Source organism: Martes martes (genome assembly GCF_963455335.1).
Source record: "Martes martes genome assembly, chromosome: 14".
NCBI classification, from domain to species: domain Eukaryota; kingdom Metazoa; phylum Chordata; class Mammalia; order Carnivora; family Mustelidae; genus Martes; species Martes martes.
In genome coordinates, this window is record NC_137902.1 from 61,887,395 (window position 1) to 61,910,616 (window position 23,222).

At 34.6% G+C, this 23,222-nt stretch overlaps 1 protein-coding gene across 5 annotated transcripts in view; it reads left to right on the forward strand.

The window, feature by feature from the left end:
* JMJD1C (jumonji domain containing 1C) overlaps positions 1 to 23,222 on the forward strand; it is a 339,678-nt gene that overhangs the window by 232,356 nt on the left and 84,100 nt on the right. For 4 of the 5 annotated variants that reach the window (XM_080822676.1, XM_080822673.1, XM_080822678.1 and 1 more), the window contains one exon: positions 18,236 to 18,349. Coding sequence is in view for 3 of the 5 variants with exons in the window: in XM_080822673.1 (XP_080678799.1) it covers positions 18,236 to 18,349 (114 nt within the window). In the remaining 2 variants the exon portion in view is untranslated. Of the gene's footprint in view, positions 1 to 13,766; positions 14,360 to 18,235; positions 18,350 to 23,222 lie in introns of those variants that run through there. The other variant, XM_080822675.1, reaches the window with a different exon arrangement.

Sequence of the window (23,222 nt, forward strand, 5' to 3'; positions counted from 1 at the left end):
CATTGGACCAAAATCTGGTTATGTGTAACTTCCATTAGTGGATCTAGTTTAATTTTAGGCACCAGTTCTTAGATCTGTTGGATCAGGGGACTCCTTTGAAAATCTGATAGAAACTATCAATAACCCTTTCTCCAGGAAGAAAAAAAAGTGCTTGTAGTCACAAATTTTTATAAATAATTTTAAGGACTTTCTGGACTCCTCGAAGGCTTTCATTTTTCTTTCTTCCTTTCTCCTTCTTTCCTTCCTTCTTTCCTGCTTTCTTTCCTTCCTTCCTTCCCTCCCTCCTTCCTTCCCCAGGTTAAGATCACTGCTCTAGAACACAGTATGTTAAGTTTGCCCTAATATATAAAAGTATAGTAAAGACCTTAGGCTAAACATTCCCAATTCCTTTAACCAGTATTAATATGACTTGATTATAGACAGAACTTCCACTATCCAGATCACCTGTTTTTGTTTATATTCTAATATGCATATCTTTCTAAATGGGATGTCTTTAATTTTCATGTGAAGTGATGTCAGTATATTGAGACTGTTACTTAACATATTTGAAACACTCTATAATGGCATTTTTAGCATTCTCACCACAGTACATTCTTGCCTCATAATGAGTTTCTGTTTAGCCTCATCTTTGCATCATCCAGAATCTCTGGGACAATGCTTAACACATTGTAGATGTTCCAGTGAATATTTGTAGACTGAATAAAACTTCCTAATCCTTTTTTGCATCAAAAGCTGCCAAGCAAGTTTTACCACATATTATACTAATGTGTGTTTGTGAAGGATGGGGTGGGAGTGTGTGTTTTACCATACTTAAGTAGTAGCTTTTTGGAACCTAAAACTAGAGATTTAACATTTACTCTTGTTAAATTTCATTGTGTAAGAGCAGTTTCTTTGTTATATAGATGAGTACCAGGGAAAATATTACTTTCCTATTTTTAATACCATACACAGTGGGTAGGTAGCACATTATAGGTGCTTCACGAATGTTGGCTAGCTAATGAACTTGTAGTGATCAAAGTGTGTGCCTGGAAAGCTTGATTCATGAGTAGTAAATGTTTTATGCTTTATATATCAAAATGAGTAACATTTTGAATGTATTTTTTGAAAGATGAGCACCTTAATTATAACTTCATGTGTACTTTCTAGATGTCAGGATAGGACACTTAACCTTAGTCTCCACCCCTACCCCACACCCCAAAATAGCTACAATTGGTCATATGTGATAGAAACATTTATGGTGTAATTTTGGGCCTTCAACTCCTTGGGCCACTGTCTTGAGCCATGTCATTCTGAGTTCATAGTTCATGTGACCTGGGAAATTTTTTTTTGCTTCACAGGCGATTTTAATCAGCTTTGAAATCTTTTGTTGAATGATTAACTACACTTCTGGCTCTTTGTTTCTTCTCTTGAGGCACTTCCTCTTTGTTCCTCCTACTGTGAGTAGAAAGTAGGGAACATCAATGATTGGAAACCTCATCTTTTTTAAGCATCAAGAGGAAATTACCTTTGTGGTTATATTGTTTACTATTTGGGCTGTGTTTTCTCTTTCTGTGTAATCTAGGGAAGCAGCATTGCCACTTTCTAAGCCTGCTGCTTTAACTGCTTGATATTTTTAGGAAGGGAAGGCATCTTTAAATAGTTATCTCTGCATAATTTGAAAGAGGTTAGCCTCCGCTAGCCCTAGGTTACTTGAATTTGAAAACCTGGTGAGTGAAATTGATCTCTGCATGGCTCAAATATCCCCACCTTGAGAAGGAACAGCTTTCCAATGTAAGCTATTTAAAGATCCTGTGCTTCCTGAGAAAGTAGAAGGTTAAGTTAGCAAAGTGACAAGGAGACTGATCTGATCTATCAAGAGAGTGTCTGAAACCTGGACTGGGGCATTCTATCTTGAGATATAGTCACTGTAGGCCAGGTGTTCTCAACCATGATTTGTGGTTCCCAAAGGTGATCGAATCTCACATTTAACTCAGATAGTATTTTAGAACTAAGGATTCCTGGGCTTGTCCTGTGTTCTTTTATGCGATGTTCAGTCAGATGCAGCCATGAGAGGAGACCACAGGAGAGGCACAGGAAAACAAAGTTTATTATACTCATAGGCCCTAGAGAGATAAAGTCACTTTGTGCCAGGAGGGACTAGGTTCAGCCAAGCAGGTGTGGAACCAAGGGGAGAATACAAGGACCTGTGGGTTAGTGCCTTTGTTGGTGTGTCAGGTTGGAGTACACAAGAAAAGGAGCAAGGGGATTTCATTGGTGTGTTTGGATGTTGTTACTAGGTCATAGGGGAAGGCAGGAAGGAGAACTTCTGGGCCAGGGGCCAACCTTATCAATCTGGAGCACCTGGTCACCTGGGTAGGATAATTAGAGCTGGTTTGTGGGGATGTTGAGGCAGCAGGGGAAAGATTTAAAAAAGAAGTTTTAAAAATATTTATAAGTATAGTACCCCATCCTCAGAGTTTTTGATTCAGTAGCTCATCAGGGTTAAAACTTAGGAATGTATATTCTTAGATTCTCCTGATAATCTTGGAAAACCCTGAAACTGTGATGCAAAATTTTGTATTTTCATGTTTCTGGGGAAGGTATAGCTTTCATCAGAGAGTGCCTCGACTCCAAAAAGGTTAAGAACACTTGCTTTGGGGCCCTTGGGTGGCTCAGTCAGTTAAGTGTCTGACTCTTGATTTCAGTTCAGGTCATGATTCTCAGGGTCATGAGATTGAGCCCTGCCTCCATGCTGAGCGTGGATCCTGCTTAAGATTCTCTCTTTTTCCCTCTGCCTCTCTCTCTCTCTCTCTCTAATTTAAAAAACAAAAAACACTTGGGTTACATCACTGGGACTCAGATTTTACAGTGCGTCAGAATTACTGAAAGACTTGTTACAACACAGATTGCTAGACCCCACCCTTGGAATTTCTAATTCGGGTAGTGTGGGGTGGAGCCTGATGTGCGTTTTTAACTAGTTGCTTGTTATTGCTGATGCTGTTGGACAAGGCGCTACCAATTGAGAACCACTATTCTAGGACTTGGCTAACGCCTCTCTGTGCCTTCAGCACCAAGCTCTGGAAGCAAAGAGCACCTTTCAGAATTTCTAACCCATTAATATAGTAATAAACATAATTCACCGTCTATTTTACCATTCTAAGAGAATGGTAAAGAAGGCTCTTGGCAAAGGAAGTGGCAATGGAAAATACACAGGCATTCTTAGTAGATCCATTCATTGATGAACCGGTTTCATAAATAATTGCTTTTCTATGTAGCATTTTTTCCTATGAGAGTAGAACACTTTATAGTTCCATGAATACTTAAACTTTTTTTTTTCTTTAAATAATGTAACTTTTAAAGTATGCTGGAGGTACCTGGTGGCTCATTAGGTTAAGCATCTGACTTTGGCTCAGGTCTTGATCCCAGCATCTTGGGATCAAGCCCAGAATGGGGCTCCCCACTTAGCAGGGAGTCTGCTTATCCCTCAGCCCCTCCCCCCACTCATGTGCATGCACGTGTTCTCTCTCTCAAATAAATAAATAAAATATTTTAAAAAAATAAAAATAAAGTATGCTCATGTTCTCCAAGGCCAAGTAGGATAAAGTTCAAAGTTAAAACATTAAAATATAAATTGACCCAAATGTGATGGGAAACAAGAAATATAATCCTAAAGAATGCTGAAATTAGGAAAATTTGTTCTACTTTAAAAATCTCCATAGCAGGTGGTCAGGTTATCAATGCAGGGAAGCTTTCAAATCACAAGGAAAAAGCAACTGTTTGAAAAGCTATAAAGCACTACTAAATCCACAGGAATCCCAAAGAAGTTTGTTTGCTCAGACTGCTTCCAGTCTGTCTGAATCTTTGAAGGAAGCTAAGATCCTGGAAGGAATCTTGATTATCCATGAAGAGTCTAATTTTGAAACTTTTCTTCTCTCTACAGACATAGACTTAAGCAAGGCTTCTGGGCATCATTACTGGACCTCAACATTTTCTTCCCAGTTAGTCTTGGGATTTTTTGTTGCTTCATCCTTTAGAGGAGAGTCCTCAGTGAAACAGGAGCTGACCTGAATTAAGAAAACTTAGAGCTTTAAAGGGGACGGACTTTGTTTAAAGGAACTGTATTGAATTAATATTAGTAGTTATTGACATGAGATTACATCTTCTCTGTACTTGTTTGCAATACAACTTTTGTTCCAATTTTAGAGTATGTGCTGCCAAAGTCAGCACATAATATAATTTTCAGTTATACATGTCCTAAAAGAAGAAAAGTTCATTTTAATAAATCATTAATTTGTTGATAATTGAAAGAAAACACTTCAGTATGAAAGTCTTTATGTAAAGTTTTCGCTTTCATTTTAGTTTTTTTGATTTGCATTGCAGTATTTTGATATACCATGACTGTCAAAATGTTGGTGTAAATTAATAATAATTAAAGAAATATGGTTGAAACTTGGATAATTTTGATATTAACCATATTTTGAATCTAAGTGGTACTTAGCATACATGATCATCACTGCCTAAAAAGCATTAATTTTTTAAATGAGTAAAATAATATCATACTTAGTGGAAATTGTGAATCCCCCCATTAGTTGAAAAATTCAGCTTCCAGATTGTTGCTGACATCATCAGAGTTTTTGACAAACAAGGAGTTAATGGGAAAATAATTGTAGAGCCTTGTTAACTTCTGCTGCACAAGAAACAGATGTTTGCCAGACGGAAATGAACAAAACCAGTAAAGAAATAGATATTTTCTTCAAGTTTCTAAAAGTACAGACAGTGAAGTGATTAAGAAAAATTGGAAAATACACATTTTAAAATTAGTTTTAGAACAAAAAATCCATGAAATCAGTTATATGCAAACGTATTAGTGTGTATACCTTACTTTCTGAGGAGGGTATGCTTGTCAGGACTCAAGACTGTAAGACATATTTTCTTTTAGCTTAACTTTGAATTTCTTCTGTGATTTCATTATCCTTTTAAGACATGCTTTGGATTTATGGTTGGGTTGATATAATTTATAGTATTTCTAATTCCCACAAAATTACATTTGCTTTTTTACCATAAAAGATAAAGGATCCGTGGACTACAGAAATCCCGTATCACAGAAGTCTCCCATTTAGTTTTATTTCTACCCAATGGTACAAACCTTGGTTAACTTAATTTATTCTGATATGGGAGAAGTTACTTTTACTTTTAATTCTGCCACTTTATCTGAATAATACATGAACATTCAGTAGGATTCATTTTATGCTTTCACATATGTGAAAGTAGAAGCAGTGTTTTTGAAAAGTTTGATTTGATCTTCCTTATCTTAACTTTGCTCATAAACATGAAGTAAATGGCTTAAAGAAGACAGTATTAGAATCTTAGAATTTGAAAGGATCTTTAATATATTTTTTAAGATTTTATTTATTTATTTATTTATTTATTTGACAGGCAGAGATCACAAGTAGGCAGAGAGGCAGGCCGGGGCGGGGGGGGGGGGAAGTAGGCTCCCTGCCGAGGAGAGAGCCTGAAGTGGGGCTCGATCCCAGGACCCTGGGATCATGACCTGAGCTGAAGGCAGAGGTTTTAACCCACTGAGCCACCCAGGCACCCCAAGAATCTTTAATATTTTATACATTACTCCTTGCCAAAGCCAGAAATGGGATCCTTCAATGACAGACTTGTCAAATGTTCATCCAGATTTTTCTGAATTGCTTCTATTTATTGGAAGCTCACTACTACATGAGTAAATCAGCCTTGGCATGGTAATGTTTAACTATTATAAACTTTTTAATTCGGGCGCCTGGGTGACTCAGTAGTTAAGCGGCTGCCTTTGGCTCAGGTCATGATCCCAGGGTCCTGGGATCGAGGCCCACATCAGGCTCCTTGCTCAGGGGGAAGCCTGCTTTTCCCTCTCCCACTCCCCCTGCTTGTGTTCCCTCTCTCTCTGTCTCTGTCAAATAAATAAATCTTTAAAAAAAACTTTTTTTTTAAATTCTTTGTGCTGAGCTAGAATTGGCCTGTGAAATTTTTTTTTTTTAAATATTTTATTTATTTATTTGACAGACAAAGATCGCAAGTAGGCAGAGAGGCAGGCAGAGAGAGAGGAGGAAGCAGGCTCCCCGCCGAGCAGAGAGCCCGATGCGGGGCTCGATCCCAGGACCCTGGGATCATGACCTGAGCCGAAGGCAGAGGCTTTAACCCACTGAGCCACCCAGGCGCCCCTGGCCTGTGAAATTTTACTTACAAGGTCCTTCCTTTCCAAATTATCCCACACTTTAAATAATTGTAAATAATTATTTATCTTTCTCTTCTTCTCCAGGTAAGACATTCTCCATTCCTTTAAATGATCATAAGAATGCATGATTTTTAAATGTCTTTGACAGATCTCAGTTTGTAATTATTTCTCATATTATGATTCCCCAAATTGAACAAGATACTCAGAGATAGTATGACCAATGCGAGATCTCAAGGGACTGTTGCCTCTCTTTTTGAATCATTCTGTCATTTGTTAATTTTTAAATAAAGATGGCTTTTGTGTGGTAGTATATAAGACAAAAGATGAAACTTAGAAACAGTACAGGTACAGGTTAAATGTGTAGGTTAATTTGTAGGTTATTCAGCATTTCTTTAACCAGCTTCACGTGCATCAAAAACTGTCATCCAGTGCATATTTCATTGGCTTTCTATTGCAGGTTGTCTTGATAAAGTAACCTTTGAGTTTATTAAAAGACCAATTACTCTCTTGGGGCGCCTGGGTGGCTTAGTGGGTTAAACCTCTGCCTTCGGCTCAAGTCATGATCCCAGGGTCCTGGGATCGAGCCCCGCATAGGGCCCTCTGCTCAGCAGGGAGCCTGCTTCCCCATCTCTCTCTCTGCCTGCCTCTGTGCCCACTTGTGATCTCTCTCTCCCTGTCAAATAAATAAAATCTTAAAAATAAATGAATAAATAAATAAAATCTTTTTAAAAAAGACAAATTACTCTAAATGAGTATATCTGGCTCTTAGTAATCACTGTGTATTAGTTTATTCATGGTTCTAATTATCCATCTTGGAGTTTTGCTGGAGTTCAAGTTTACTAGCATGAAATTTGTTTCTGAATTGCCCCTTTCGTCCTTTATAAATATCAATAGATGCCTATCTGTAACATCTTGGTAATGCCTTGATTTGTTTTTTCAGAGACTATCTGTAATGGCTCTAAGTTTATATCTACCAAGTTAATATGCTAATGTGTAATTTATTTGAACCCATCTAAACTTGGGTTTTTAGTTAATAAAAGCATGATGATGTTCCTGTTTTTTCTAATAATAGAACAGTGAAAAAAGGTCTAAATATCCAACTCTAAAGAAGTGCATAATAAAATTCGGTGCTCATTTACTTGATTAAGTTTTTATTAGGTAGCTATTTAAAATAATGGCAATGTAATAAAATGAGTTTCAAGATAAAATTTATAAGCTGCCCATTTTACATTGTATCTTGAAACTTGGTAACAAATATACTTGTGGAAAAAGGGGTGCTAAAAGTCTAATTGCTTTTTTTTTTTTAAGATTTTATTTATTTATTTGAGATAGAGAGCACAAGCAAGAGGGGGATGGAGGGCAGAGAAAGAGGGAGAAGCCAACTCCCTGCCAAGCAGGAAGCCTGATGGAAGGCTGGATCCCAGAATGTCGAGGTCATGACCTGAGCCAAAGGGTGAAGGCAGACACTTAACTGACTGAGCCATTCAGTTAGTTCTGAACTGGCTAAGTAAACTGTTAAAACTAGGGGATTCTATGTATCCTTTTCTTTCATTTTCCAAATTATCCCTAATTATGTTATTTATAAGGAAAACTAATTTGATTTCTTAAAAAGATCCTCTACTATCCTTTATGATTTAGTTTATTTTTAATCTCTTGTTTGCACTTGCCATATTAAAAATAATTTCCTTGACAGAAATAACAATAACGGGCGCCTGGGTGGCTCACTGGGTTAAAGCCTCTGCCTTTGGCTCAGGTCAGGATCCCGGGGTCCTGGGATGGAGCCCACATCGGGCCCTCTGCTCAGCAGGGAGCCTGCTTCCCCCTCTTTCTCTCTGCCTGCCTCTCTGCCTACTTGTGATCTCTGTCTGTCAAATAAATAATATCTTAAAAAAAAAAAAGAAATAACAACAAAATAGGAGTTAAATTTTTCTTTACTGTTTAGCCATTAATGGTTCATCATCTTCCCAAGTGTTCTTTTTACGAATAGAATCTTAGAAGTCCTTTCATGTTGAGTTGCTTTTTTTCCTAATCCTGCTTATTTCTTCTTTCCGAAAGGTGACATAAGTGTTATTAAAGCATATTAAAAATATATAAATTATTATGTTTTACCCTTTTTTCCTCAGGTATATGATTTTGTAATTTGTTCTAGAATGGTTTCACTTTCCTCCATTTTATGCTCAAAGTTTAAAGTTTTATTCAGCAGATGGCAAAAACACTTTGCTTTTTGCCACTTCATGCCAACAAGCATGAAAGCAATATAGTTCTTTCACACCATCCTAGAATGTAAAAATCATTCAGCTATGAATTAGGAAATCCAGGTTCTAGTCCCAGGGCTTCTATAAACAAGGTTTTGGGCAAGAAAATTCAGTCACTTATTCTCTTTGTTGATTTCTTCATCTGTAAAAATTAAATTATTACTCTCTCAAGTTCCATTTCCCTTTTTTTAACTCACTTTTTTCTTATTCTCTTCCCCCGCCCATGATATGAAAATCCACCTTTATCTTACACTAAATGCTCATACTTACCTGATGTTATTTAGGGACTTTCTAAACTATCCACTGATGACTACTGATTCATGCTCTAGTTTCACACTGTTGTATTAATTGGAGCATTGAAATGTCGTATCTGTTAGGGCTAGTTCCCTATCATTTTTTTCCCTTTTTTCTCTTTTTCTTTCTTTTTAGAACTTTCCTTATTATATTTGCTTATCCATAAAATTAATATTTCTTTTTTTTAATTAATTTATTTATTTGAGCAAGAGATCACACAGAGGGAGAGAGAAAGGAAGAGGGAGATGCAGGTTCCCGCTGAGCAAGGAGCCTGATGGCGGAGTTTGATCCCAGGACTCTGGGAGTGTATCCTGCGCCAAGGGCAGACGCTTAACTGACCCAGCCACCCAAGCACCCCCATAAAATTGAGTTTTCTAGTTCCAAAATCTTAGTGGTATTTTTACTGAGGTCAGATTAAAGTTATGGAATAATTTATAGAGTAATTACATTTTCATTATCAACAGTTTTAAAGGAAAATATCAGGTATTCAGAATATTATGTGAGCATGGGAAACAAAGTAAATTATCAAACATGATCACTTTATTAATGAATTTTGAGGTATCTGTATCTAAAGTAAGTAGTGATAGTACTAACCATGGTTTTGAAAGAAGTATAAATAACTTAGGAAAGGTTAAGCATTTAAGTGTAGTCCTATTTGGCTTTATGTGGTGACAGGATATATGATAATGTCCTAATAATTGTATAAAATAGAAGTCTAAAAATATAGTTTGGAATTACTCATTTATTTATAGCAAGTAAAGTTGGTTATCTTAATTGTACGCACCTGCAAAGTTTTCATGACAGAAGAGTAAATGGAACCTCATAATACTGGGAGGAAAGAAGTCTATTAAATCAGGGAGATTCTGAAAATGAAGACATAGAGATGACAAATTCAGAACTATTCTAGAGTAGAGTACGTGCCTTATTAGTATTCAGAAAGCCTAGAAGGAAAAAATAAAACAAAGGAAACTGAATTCAGCCATATGCTTATTGAAAAATGTAGAGTCTATTTGCATAATGTTTTTATGTTGTTTTAGTATCCTCAGTAGTGATTTTTCTTAGCTCAACTATATATCATTAAAATCTGCAAGTTTTAAAGAGTAGACACATTATGCTGCACTCCCTCTGATGACTGGGTGTAATATCAAAGATACAGTGAAGAAAGGAGGGAAAGAAACACTAATTCTCCAATTACTGAGTTCTTAGCAAGGCATAGTTTTTCATTTCTATGATAATTGTATTATCTGTTTCCTACTAAAAGTGTGGGATGTATGCTAGGGTAGGAATTTGGTTGTCTTTTCCCCATCATTGTATCCCCAAGCAAAGCATAGTGTTGGTTGAATGAATGTGGTGCAAGCTTGAAGGAAAGAAGAGAATTTTAAAAATCCACAAGAGTAGGCCCATATCATCTGGAAATCCTTGTAGAACTCATAGTCTTTTGAAAGTAGGAAACAGTGCTACACAATCTCTTTGCAGTCCCTGGAGGTTCTCTATAGACTCATTTTTGTAAAGAAGTTAAGCCTTTGGACATTACCACAATACAGTAGTTATGTGTTTGATTGTATATTTTCATAGATTACAGGACAATAGGGCATATTGAAAAAATATTTTCCTGAATCTAGTTAGCCTTCACATACGGCCATATCACGTTGAAGTCCTCCGAACTACTGTTATTCATCTTCTTTTCTTAACTTTATGTCTATAAAAAATATTTACAGCGCTAGGCCATTGAACTTAGAGTCCTTTGGTTTTTGTGTGAAATCTATATTCTTGGAGAAATCCACTTGTTTCTTTAGGCTTCTATGTCTTTAAAGATGAGGACTTTATTTCTTTCATGGCCCAAGATAAATGGAACCAAAATTCTCATTTATTTTAACCATTAATTGCAATGTAATGTTCTTACATTATTGGAAGAAACAGATTTCTTTAGCTAGCCGTACTGTGTTGCTTTCCTTTTAGCCTCTGTTTACTTTCTCACCTCTGTTGATTTATTCAGCTTGTAACCTAGAAACCAGCTAAAAAGGAAGGAAGTCAGAGATGTGTATTTCTGGGCAGTAACTGGAGTAGTTTCCTCTTCCTCTAGCCTGGTTTAGCTGCCAGAAAAGACTTTTTACTCCCTACCTTCACCCAACCCCCATAAAAAGAAAGAAAAAGGGAAAGAAAAGAAAAATTAATAATAACTATTCTACTTACTCCTTAATCCATTTAAGTTATAAGCCGTTAAGAACAACCAATCTAGAGGACTAAAATTCTGCTCTCAAAATGGCGCAAAATTTCACCAGGCAGCAAGAATGCTGTCTGAAAAATGGTATCTACCATCCCTAAGGAGTTGTAAGAGAAAATTAAGGAGACTTGATGTAAAAACTGGGCAACTTATTATGCCTGCTACCAAGTTGGTTCTCTATATAGGTTTTTCACTGTTTTTATTTGTATTAGAAATTTACCAGAGTACCAGATCAGACTTACATTTATATATTTTCAAAAATATTTAAAAATATTTTAAAAATATTTGTGAAGCTCAGTTTATGAAATAAGATATTTATGGCTTTCAACTAGTTCCATCTTTGTGCTCCCTTCATTTGCATTAAGAATTGACTATAGTATGGGGCGCCTGGGTGGCTCAGTGGGTTAAAGCCTCTGCCTTCGGCTCAGGTCATGATCTCAGGGTCCTGGGATTGAGCCTCACAGAGCCCCACATCGGGCTCTCTGCTCAGCGGGGAGCCTGCTTCCTCCTCTCTCTGCCTGCCTCTCTGACTACTTGTAATCTCTCTCTGTCAAATAAATAAATAAAATAAAAAAAAGAATTGACTATAGTATTTCTTATTTTATTTTATTTTATTTTGAGAGAGAGAGAGAGAAAGCATAAGGTGGGGGTGGGGGAGAGGAAGTAGCAGAGGGAGAAGAAGAATCAGGCTTCCCACTGTGCAGGAAGTCAGCCATAGGACTTGATCCTAGGACCCTGGGTCATGACCTGAGCTGAAGGCAGACACTTAACTGACTGAGCCACCTAGGTGCCTCTGTATAGTATTTCTTTTATAATGAGAAGAATTTTAATTCAACCATGATGTAGTATGAAATAAAAATGTTTTTTCTTTATTGATATTACTTTGATTTTTTAAAAATTACTGCATTCTGTGTCACTAGGAATATATAAATATTGTGGCATTCAGATTGTTAGCTAAGTGTAGTTCTGTTTGATTTTATAGGGGACTGATACTACTTGAGGAACAAAGACAGCTGTTTTTAAATGTATATCATATAGTCAAACTTGAACTTATGTGAGCTTGTAAGATGAATCCTGTGAAATATTAAACTCATTCTCTAATGTACAATAAATTGTAGAAATGTAGTGTGAAATGTACTAAAAATGTGCTGTTTCATACTTGAATAGCCTGCATCAAGCATTTGATGTTTCTTTGTTGTTTGGGGGTAGACTAAAGTTGCCATATTGATCTAGTTGTTTTTTTTTTTTTTTTTCCTTTTTTGTATATTATATGACTTTGTGAATTTTTATTTTCATATGTTTTATATTCATGTCTGAAGTAATTATAAGTGAATTATTAAAATGGTGTGTATGATGTAATAGTCATTTGAGTTATTACTTTTAAAAATATTTTATTCTAGGGACACCTGGGTGGCTCAGTTGGTTGGACCACTGCCTTCAGCTCGGGTCATGATCCCAGGGTCCTGGGATCGAGTTCTGCATTGGACTCCTTGTTCGGCAGGGAGCCTTCTTCTCTCACTACCTCTTCCTGCCACCCTGCCTGCTTGTGTGTACTCTCTCTCTCTGACAAGTAAATAAAAAAATATATAAAATAAAATCTTAAAAAAATAAATAAAAATAAAAAAATAAAAATATTTTGTTCTAAAGTTATATTTTAGTACCATCAGTGTTCTAATCATTATCCATCTCTTTCATCCTTAAACAAAAAGTTTGAGATTTTTGTAGATACAGTGCATCATATACTAAGTTGAAAATATATTTTCACTGGTTAGCCTGATGTTTTCTGTGAAGTGAAACTGATACATCTGGAATAGGAATAGAAAGGGCATGGGCTGGTCTGGATGTTTTTCTCTTGATATGATTTGATGAATTGGTCGTGTGTGTGGTATTAAAAAAACATGAATTTTTAGGTTCATTAAAATTGAGATTTCTACATTGGGTCATGTTTATAATAAAAGACCATTCACAACATTTAAAAATAGGTGAATGTTTTCTTACACTTACAGATATCTAACATTGTTTTTTCATATTCAGTGTGTATATTATATATACAACATGCATTTAAATGTAGACTAATCTCATTTCAGGTGCCCAGTACCCATGTGTGGCTAGCTAGTGGCCACCATATTGGACAGCACAACTCTTGAGGTTAGAAAGAAGTTACAAGCCTATGTTAGGTAACACATCAGAAAAATATATTTCAAATAATAGATATTTTTATAACTGTTAATTGCCTAGGTTAATTTTTTTTAAAAGAATAAAATTGTTTCAGGAGTATTTTTTTAAAATCTGCCAAAAGAAATACCACCAGTTTTTCTTTTGAGTAAAGTGTTGTGGTTATGTCATTTGATTTCATTTGGACTGTTACTCCAAAAACGCTTTTAAGTGTTTTTTTTCCTGAGTTTTTTAAATATCAGTATATTTTTAAGGAGAAATGATTAAACTTAAAGTAAGGACTTTAAACCACACAAAGTATTTTCAGTAGTTTAAAGTTATACTTCATTTTTGCCAACTTGAGAGATATTTACGTATTATTTGTTTTCTGCACTTTCTTAGCCTGGTAAATCTGAAAAGCAAAAACTTTGTATTTGCATTTGCTTTATTGAAAGAGACAGTAAACTTGAGGTCTCAGTCTCACCACTAGTCTGTCTTTGTCTGTTGTTAAAATTATGAGCCAGTCTCTATGGCCGCAGCCAAATGAGTAATCACCAGTAATGTGACTCGTGCTGGAAGTGACTCCATCAGCACCTGTGACGGGGGATTAGTTACAGTTTACAGAGCACCGCCTCTTCCCTTCTCTCAGTGTGCCCTAAGCCAAGTAGTCTTTCTCATTTGGGTGTCTGCACTGTTGGAAGCTACTGCAGTGTGTTTCCACGCAGACAGAGTACAGTGGGAAAGGCTTTCTCTAGCTGATGGATGGCTGTTCTCTCTATTTGGAGTATCTCACTGGTTATGTAAGCGACCTCGGGAGAAATTATCCTGACCCAGATCGGAGGATGCAGTAGTGCTTCAGCTGCAGGATTTCTTAGTCGTTAACACCACAGTGCTGATGACAAAGAGCGAGTTGTAATCCTCATCACTGCCAGGCTGAGCCAGAGCAGACAGAAAATCGTCATTTGCTCGTCGGAGACTTGTTAGGTTACAGCTCTGCTTCGTTTTGTGGTCTTGGCTTTTCTTCCTATACAATGACGACGCTGCAAGTGAGCTCAGAAATGCTTGGTTTGAAAGCCATTTGCCTGTGATTTTTGAAGACTAAAGAAGTATTTAGGCTAGATAAAAAAATACTGCTCAAGAGTGAAATGGAAATGTCAGCTACTTCTTGACCTTTAAAGCTGTGTCGTGGATTTCTGAGATTTAAAGATACTTTAAAATCTAAAGAACAAAGTACGGTTTGTATTTTTCTGCTTCCTTTTTCTTTTGTCTTAATTTACATTTGGTTTTACTTCTCAGTCTTAGGAATTAAGGTCGCTGCCTTTTATTGATCTAGCCTTAGTGTTAATAGTTTTAAGAAATTTTAACTATTTTCATTTGTTCAGAAAGGATAATTGTGTGTGTAGTAATTTCATAACACTGTAAAAAGATTAAAAACTAGAGTTTAATTGTTTAAGGTATTACAGCAGAAATATTTCAGATTAGAGTTTTTAGAATGTAGTGTTTTAAGGGAAGTGGGGGTATTTGATTTGTGAGGGGTTTTTTGTGTGGTGTATTCCAGTCCCCACCCCCAACTTGTTTTCTAACAGTATCGTGTTTTTCAATAGACCTGCTTGGGTGGGAATTTGGACTTTGTTCTTTCAAGTCACTCCAGTCTTTTTTTTTTTTTTTTTCCCCATAGACTAAACCTTGACTTCTAAAATGTTGCTTAGTTTTCTGCTTCAGTATTTTCCTTTAGTGAATTTTATATCAGATTTTTTTAGTTAATGAGCCTGGTTTTTTTTTTTTTTTTAACTTGGGAAAGGAATTGTTAAATGTTAACTGGAGATTGTTAGAAACTCAGACTGCAGACATAAACTCCATGAATTTTCAGTTAAATGTTAAATGTGAGCTTTAACATGGTTTGTTTGAGCAGCTGAGTTATGTTTGAGAGCTGTAGCTGATTTATTTTAAAAATGTTTTTTTGAGGAGGGCTCATCTGTTCTCCTCTTCCTCATGTGAATGGAATGTGGTGCAGCATGGAGCCCCAAACAGGATACAGTTGTTCTAAGCATTCTTCCTATAGCGTGGTGTAGGCCCTACTAGAAATGCAGGCTCTCAACTATTTATTTTGGCTTTAGACTATTTTTAAAGTATGGTCAGACAAAGGGCCTTAAAGGAAGTCTTAATCCATTAATAAAATTGAAAAAGTTTTTTTTTCTATTATGAATATTCGATTTTAAATTAGTAATTTTATTTGAATTTTCAAAGGCTTTTTTTCAGCATTGGAATAATAGTCTTTTTGTGATAAGGGCCATATTCTACGTTCACTTTCATCAGATGGTAGATCATTGCTTCCCCTTAGGCTGTGGAAGTTCCTCATAGAATGATATATCTTTAGAGACTTGAATTACTTAGATATGCATGAGTTCTAGTTTCCTTACATTCCAGTACACCTAGACCCATGAAATATTTACTACAGATTCATCATAAAAGCTGTAGGATCTGTTCACATTTATTTAAATATTTATGTTTTTATTTTTAAAATGTGTTCGACTTGGATTCAGATACTAATAATGGTTATATCGTTGATTTGCCACTTTAAAAAATCATTATGTGTTTTAACTACTTAGTTTCATATGTTGTTTGTCTTTAATTTTCCCATAAAATAGTAACAGTCACATTTTCAGGGTTGTTTGTTTAATGCATATTGAAATTTTCTCTATCAAGTACTGTAAAAGTATTTATCAGCACTTGCTGGGAACATATTTGTAGCTTAAATATAATTGCACATTTAAAAATTTGCATGTTGTGGCCCTATTTACTATTTTAAGAAGGCTGATATACTCGACCCATTTGTACATGATGAAAAGTATTATTGTATTAGAAGTAGCCTTTTTTTAAACTAATTTTTTAACATTTCTGATAGGTAAATTCTCCCAGTGGCTTTCAATTAGTTATCTTAAAATGAGAAAATTTTTTATTTTAGCCGAGAAACTAAACTAACTCAGTAATTTAAATTATGATTAGTTGACCTGTTAAAATTTACCCTTAGAATTCTGACCTACCTTAAAAAGCAGAGTTTCTGAGAGGGTTTCTTCACAAGAACGTTTTTCATATTATAAAATGACTGGGTCTCATAGGAAATGCAAACCACCTGTATTATTTGCGTAAGAAAGAGGCACTCAGACAAGAGTTTACTTCTTTTTCAAATCCTACTTAATTGAATTGTACCTTTAGCCACTTAGATAATAGCTTTTGTGGACCTTTTTGTTAACCTTCACGAGTTGACCTGACATGGTACTGTTTGAAAAGAAATAGAGCATTTGAATAAAGTTCAAGGAATAAATCAAGTCTTCTTGAAAAGGTGCCAGTGTTTTCTAGTTTACTAAAAACTAAACAGATATATAATATGAAAAATATTACGTATATCATGTTGATCACATACCGTTAGACCTTTTAAAATCTAAATTAGATCAGTGATCTTGAAAACTTTAGTCACTTGTTAGGTAAAATAATAGGATTTTATGAAATAATTTTAGGCATTTAGTCTTGGCAAATGGAAAATTCTAGTTGGCAGTAATTGCAGGAGATACCTTAGTAATGGGGGAATGTCTGTTTTGAAAATGTAATTTCTCACCCAAATAAGAATACTCCTGATAATTATGTAGTACTTGAAAGGTTAGCCTTAGGACTAGGGAGAGAGGAACTTACAGTGGTTAGATTTTCTCATCATAAATACCGAAAATAAGTGGGGATGTAAGAGAGTTTTTTCGGTCATATTAATTTAGGAAAGAAGATATTATTTCTAAGTTCATGGTATGGTATAGAAATAAGGCATGTTTAAAGTGCTTCTCTATTCTCATGTGTTTAAGCTTTTTCAAAAACACTGTTACAGACTCCTCAATGAATCAGAAGCTTTAAAAGGAATTTCTTAAATACAGAAATTAACTCCTTAAGAGCCACTCTGAACTAAAGATCTTGAAAAGTTTTTCCCCAGAGTGCGTATTAGTTGTGATTAGCAAGATGTTAAGATTTCTTTAAGACATAATATAAGAGAGGGGAAACACAATGGTTTTGAATCTCCTCTGAGGATTTTTACTGTCTGTGCCAAAAGCTTTAGTTTGTATCCGAATGATCACACAAGTTGGCTTGTAGCAAGAAAGATTTCTCCGTGTTATACAGGGAATTTATAAATTAAATTGGTTGTTAATTCCATTTTCCAAACTTAGATTCGTTTATTATCCTAAAGCCATTATGTTAAGTTTTTACAAAAGTACCAGAGAAGTGACACTTTATTTTATTCAAGTTGCTTCTGCTTCAAAAGTGTGACAGTAATTAAAAACTGCATACATTGTACCTTTGTTTCCTTCCTTCCTCTTCCCCTTCTGCCTCTCTCACTCCCACCCTACCCCCAAGATCTGGGTATACTCCTTTTGTAAGAGATGAGTCTTCTTTAAAATAATCAAATGGCCATGGATCCCCACCTCCCAGCCCCCATTTTTGGTTTGTCTCTTCGTTTGATTTTTAAAGTAGCAGAGATCTGGACTGAGAGGTGGTTTTTGTGTAATACTTCTTACCTCCCTCTTTTCCTGTTCCCTTCCCCCATGCTGCTCTTACTGAAGCAGCTGGATTTTTATTTGTGCTTGGGGCAGGGGCAGGGGCGGGGGCGGGGGCGGGTAGTACATGGGGTGGAGTTAAAAGACCAGATGCATCCTGATCATTTAAAATCCTTGATGTGAATGAGCTAGCAGAAAAAATAACAACTATACCTGCTCTGTTTTTATAAAGATTAATACTTAGTAATTTTTAAAAAATGAGTTGGTAAATATGCTGTCCTACCCAGTTGACTTTTTCAGAAGCAATTTCTCATTTATTATCTTAGAAATTTTTATACACATGTATATGTGATTGTCTTTTTTTTAAATAAACAACTTATAGATTACTTCATTCCTTTTTAATATAAAATGTTTTATTGTATGGATAAAAGCATTTAGATTATAATATGAAAATATTGGTATTCTAAAGTCGTTATGATAATGACATTTGTACATTGTATTCAAATATACTCTTTGTGTTTGAGTATAAAACCCAGAAAATAACCATTATGAATTTTTTTTCTCTTACCAGACTTTCAAACCCCTGGTTGAAAAAAGTATACCTAGTTCAATCACTGCGGTAGAATTCCTTGTAGATAAACAACTGGATTTTATAACTGAAGATAGTGCCTTTCAACCCTACCAGGTAAGAAATTATAGGTTGCTTTTAAAAGTTAGCTAATCTTTAAACTTCACTGACCATCAGATATTCTTTTAAATATTCAGTTCAAGCTAATATGTAGGTGTTCAAGGAAGCCAGTTCATTGAATAAATTTTGATGATAGGATAAATGATTAATTTATCCAATGAAAAGATTTATGTACTTAGAACTTTCTGTGAACTCCGCAGCACTTTGTCACCGGGTATAATACACAAGTGATCAAAATTAAGTAACTGCCATTATAAATAATGTTCATCATTAGGAAATAACTGGTTTTGATATTAGTATAAATTATCTTTGTCTCCAGCTCTAAAGGTTAAGAATTGGGTCAATTAATATAATTAAATGAGATTAGTGTTTACTCTATGCATACAATAATGGTAGTTCTTCTATTTAAGTGGGAAGTTTCCTTTAGATTGTCATTAATTGTTCATTTTCTAAATTTTAGTTCCCAGATGCAGTTAAAGTACAAATACATTTACTTGGAAAAACATTTTTAGGTTCAAATCATGTGAAGAAACTCAACAAAATAGTAGGCTAAATGAATTTTTAAATTTCTAGTGAAGTGTTCTATCAGTTAATTTTTTAAGGTAGAAGTAAAAATGCACAGAAGTTTGTTTTCTTTGTATATTTGGATTTCAGATTGAATTAAATGTCTTCCATACATTTTTTATTTTAAGTGTTTAAAATAATAGGTAACGACATTGAAAGAAAGGATGAGTGAAATAGTTTGACTTTTTTTCTGTTTTAATGGAGCTGAAAGTCAGTACTCCTATTTCATTTCAGAATAGTTATTGTTTTCTGAAATAGAGGCATCATTTCCTAAAATATAGAGGCATCGTTTCCATGGAAAGAACAAGAGCTTGACTTAATGAGCAATGATTTATTTTGTGTGGACTTATAATACTTAGGGAATTCGAGCAGTTATATGCCTCTTCTGTTAGATCTCCTAAAATGAGATGATAGTTCTCCGAGTTAAATGTAATTTTGAAGTCTACATAGATGTGCTTTTGTCCTTTCACATTATTTTTCTTATTTCATTAAATGCCCTAGTTTTTGTACTGTTAGCTTTTGTTCTTTCTTTACAATACTTAGAGCTAAAACTCATAGCAAGTCCCAGTTTAATATTGGAGGTGTTAGAGCTTTTCCCTTGGGTTTTGTTTTGTTTTGTTTTTAATTGTGAATGCTAGCTTACTATAGGCCTTCCTTATTATAATTTGTTTCATTTCTAACAGTATTTTGGTGGGATTAGACTGGGTGAGTCTAGGTAAAATCAAAGGAACCTTCCAACCCTTAATGTTTTAATTTTGTGATTGCTGATTAGCAGCACTCTGTAAGTTTCAGCTTGGATTTAATTTAGAGAAGTGAAATCATTATGTAGAAATTACTTTTAAAAATAAACTCTTTTGCCAGGTGGCCTAAAACTCCACAACATGTTTATTAAAATTATAATGATTGAAAGAATGTGCTGACATCTTATAGGGTTTGTTGTTTTCTTTTGTTTTACATTTTAAGCTTTTGGATTCTGGTAGTTCTGTCATTTTATTTAAAAAATAAAGGCACAAGAACGAAAGTGTTATTTGATTTGGTGAATTGTATAATTGTCTTTGTTAGTAAGCCATTTGTGTTGCTCAGTTAGTATGGGCAGGTTGATCTCTGGCTTGAAAAATATTCTGTCTTCTAAAGGTGAAGTGAGTCTCTTGGCATTTTAACCATTTGTCTTTAACAAATGTGAGCACTCAGTTCTAGAAAATCAGAAGGAATTACACTAACAGCACTTGATTTGGGGATCCAGCATACCTTAATTTTAGAATTTCTTAGGATTTTTAAAAGTAATTAGATGGTTTTACAACAGAGCTTTTTAGTATGTATTTTAATATATTTAGTTTCTTATTAATCAAGTTAAAAATATATAAGGATATTTTCTCTAATATGTAAGTGATACACCTATTTTAAGATTTTGAATGAAAATGTACTCCAGAGACCTAAGATGGCTCAGTCTAGTTTTTCAAATTTACTTATTTAAATGAGTTTATGAAATACAGCTACATTCTTGATAAAGGAAACAGTTTTAGAGTTTATGTAATTAGAGTGGCTTTATCCCAGAATGCTTTTCTCTAACCACTTGTCCAAACAGTACATTAAATTCCTTGGCATCTTAAACATGGCAGCTGTTACTGGCATAGATTTTGTAAATAGTGTCTTGACATATCTCAACTTTAGGGTAACCCTATGTAAGTCAAAGGGAGCTGGGGGAAAATTGAACACATTTTTTAAATGCTCCTGTTTTTCTCACTTTAAATTTCATGAGGCAATTTCTTCTGGATCTAGATGTTAATTATCCTTTGTAGACTTCTTAAGTGTGATAGGGGAAAGCCTTCTTTAGAAATAGCCTTTGTGTATAGAGTGATGGGTACACATAACTTTTGTTTTAAAAATTCACACAAATTGCTTTGCTATGATTTTAAGAAAATGTTCTTGTAGTGAGAATTGCCACCTACCATCTTTCTCCTTGGTTCTCAGCCGTTCTGTAGTAGTATACTCCCTTAAATTTACTTAATAAAGTTGTGCACCCCTATTTTTTAATATATCCAAATAGTATCATATTGTTAAGGTAATAGTTAGGAAACCATTGACTCAGGATTAATACAGATCATTTCACTTTTAGGTCACTGGTTTGAATCCTATACTTACCTCTGATTTCAATGCATTGCATATCAAATACCATGTATTAAACTTGATCTGGTCACTTTTTTTAGTTGGAAAATTGAGCTGCAATCCTCATTTTTAAAGTTTTCAATATTTTGGAAAGAAAGTTCAATGAGGATAAAAACCAAACCAACATCTTATAGATAATATAATCGATGTATATTAATTAGGTCACTGAAGCAGCATGGTATTGTTAATTCTGTTTTTTCCTTCCTTATGCACACAAATGAGTTTCTGCTTCCTCCTTTTAGATTTCCTGATCATGCCTGGCTGCAGTTAACTTTCTTTGAAGTAGAGGGGGAAGGGAAAAGAGAGGAAGTAGGAGGGAACTCTGCAGATTATACTGTGTCTTTCAATTGGGAAGAAAGAGGAAAAAAACCAAGTTATTGATTCTGAAAGATGGTTTTTATAGTTTGGAGTTTTCTTAATATCTATTATTTTTGTGGTATTGTTTCTTTTCTTTGGAGGATGATTACAGAAATTTTTAAAAATCGTTTCATTAAAACTTGAGATTTTGATCAAGTTAATATAAAAAACAGTTTGATAATAGAAATATGAACATTGAACTTTTAGCATGATTTTGAAATCATCTTGTTCTGAGTTTTGGCTTCTGGCCATGCACACACCTGCAGTTTTCAGGTCGGTTGCTTCATAGAGGATATAGAAGAGATTATTTCTTACCTGAAAATTGTACATGACTCATATCAACAAATCTGGGTTGGTCTGGCTTGTTAGTCCAGTATTTTCTAGGGATCACAATTCTCTTTGTTTTTAAATATAGTAAGAGATAATACGAAGGGCACTAGTTTAAAAAACCATTAGAGATTTGAAGCAGAATGTGCTTGTTCAAACTTATGCCTTATGTTTATCTTATATATTAAAATTCATTGTAGTATTAAATATATTCCCTACTATAAGATAGAATCATCCTACATCCTTCATCCTGAAGGAATGATTCTTTTTTACATTCTGGGTCATAATAAAGTGATTCAGGTTTAGAGATAAGACTGTTAATTCTACAGTATCTATCGTCATAGAATATAGACATTGAACTGCTTTACTAAATATTAGATATAGTACTCCTATGCTGTGAATTGCTGGCTGAAGGAAAAAGGAACAGATGGAGCAAACCTGAGTATTTTCTTAGTACCTGAACTAAAAATTGCTTAAAGACTTGCACAGAGAAGAGTCTTAAAATATTCAGTGAATCATGTATCTGGACTTCAATCAGATTTGTATATCTATCATTTCTGTATTCCTCAGTGAGAAGATTGTTTTCCCTGTTTCAGTCCGTTTTGACCCACAGATTTTACATCATTGATGATATAAATTTATTGGCTGTGTTTTCAGAATATCCCTAAGGTAGTTGTTGCTTAACACATCTGGTTTACTAAAAATAGCTCAAATAGTTGCCTAGGATAAATTACCAGTAGTTTGGGAGTGGAATGTAGCAGAGACCTGTATTTTTTCCTTCTTAATTTTTGTTATTGTCCTGTGGACTTTGGAATTGCTTCACAACCTGGATGAGATAATGTGCATGAGGTAAAATTCAGTCCCCTGTCAGCCAAGGTGAACAATTAACTACTGGCTTGGTTGTTACTAGCCAAATGTTTCATTTTGTTGAATTAAATATTTGACATAAATGAACCACTGACAAATTTTAAAAATCTTGTTGGTAGTCATTCATTTTATGAACAGATTTATTCTAAGCTAGGGTACTATGGTGGCACTACTAATAGTTTATAGACGGAAGTAAACAGAACTTCATGATAGTTAGTATTGCTTCAGTGGGTAGAGAAAAAGCTTTATTTTTTAAACTTTTCTTTATTTTCACTTCAGTTGTGTGTAGACCTATCATTTTAAGACTGACATTTCTGTAGAGGAAATGGGATTTTGACTTGGTACAGGATTTATTAGTATAACTGTGTAAATGTTTCTGTCCCAGAATTCTTCTCAGATTTGTTCTCTTCCTGGTATCGAATTACTATTTCCCATTAATTTAATTAACTAACAAAAAAAAATAAATTGACTTCCAGATACTGCCCAACAAACTGTTGTTGTTTAAAGAAAGAAATTAGAATTTTTAAAAAATATTAACTGAACGTTCTTTTTTTTTTTTTTTTTAAAGATTTTATTTATTTATTTGTCA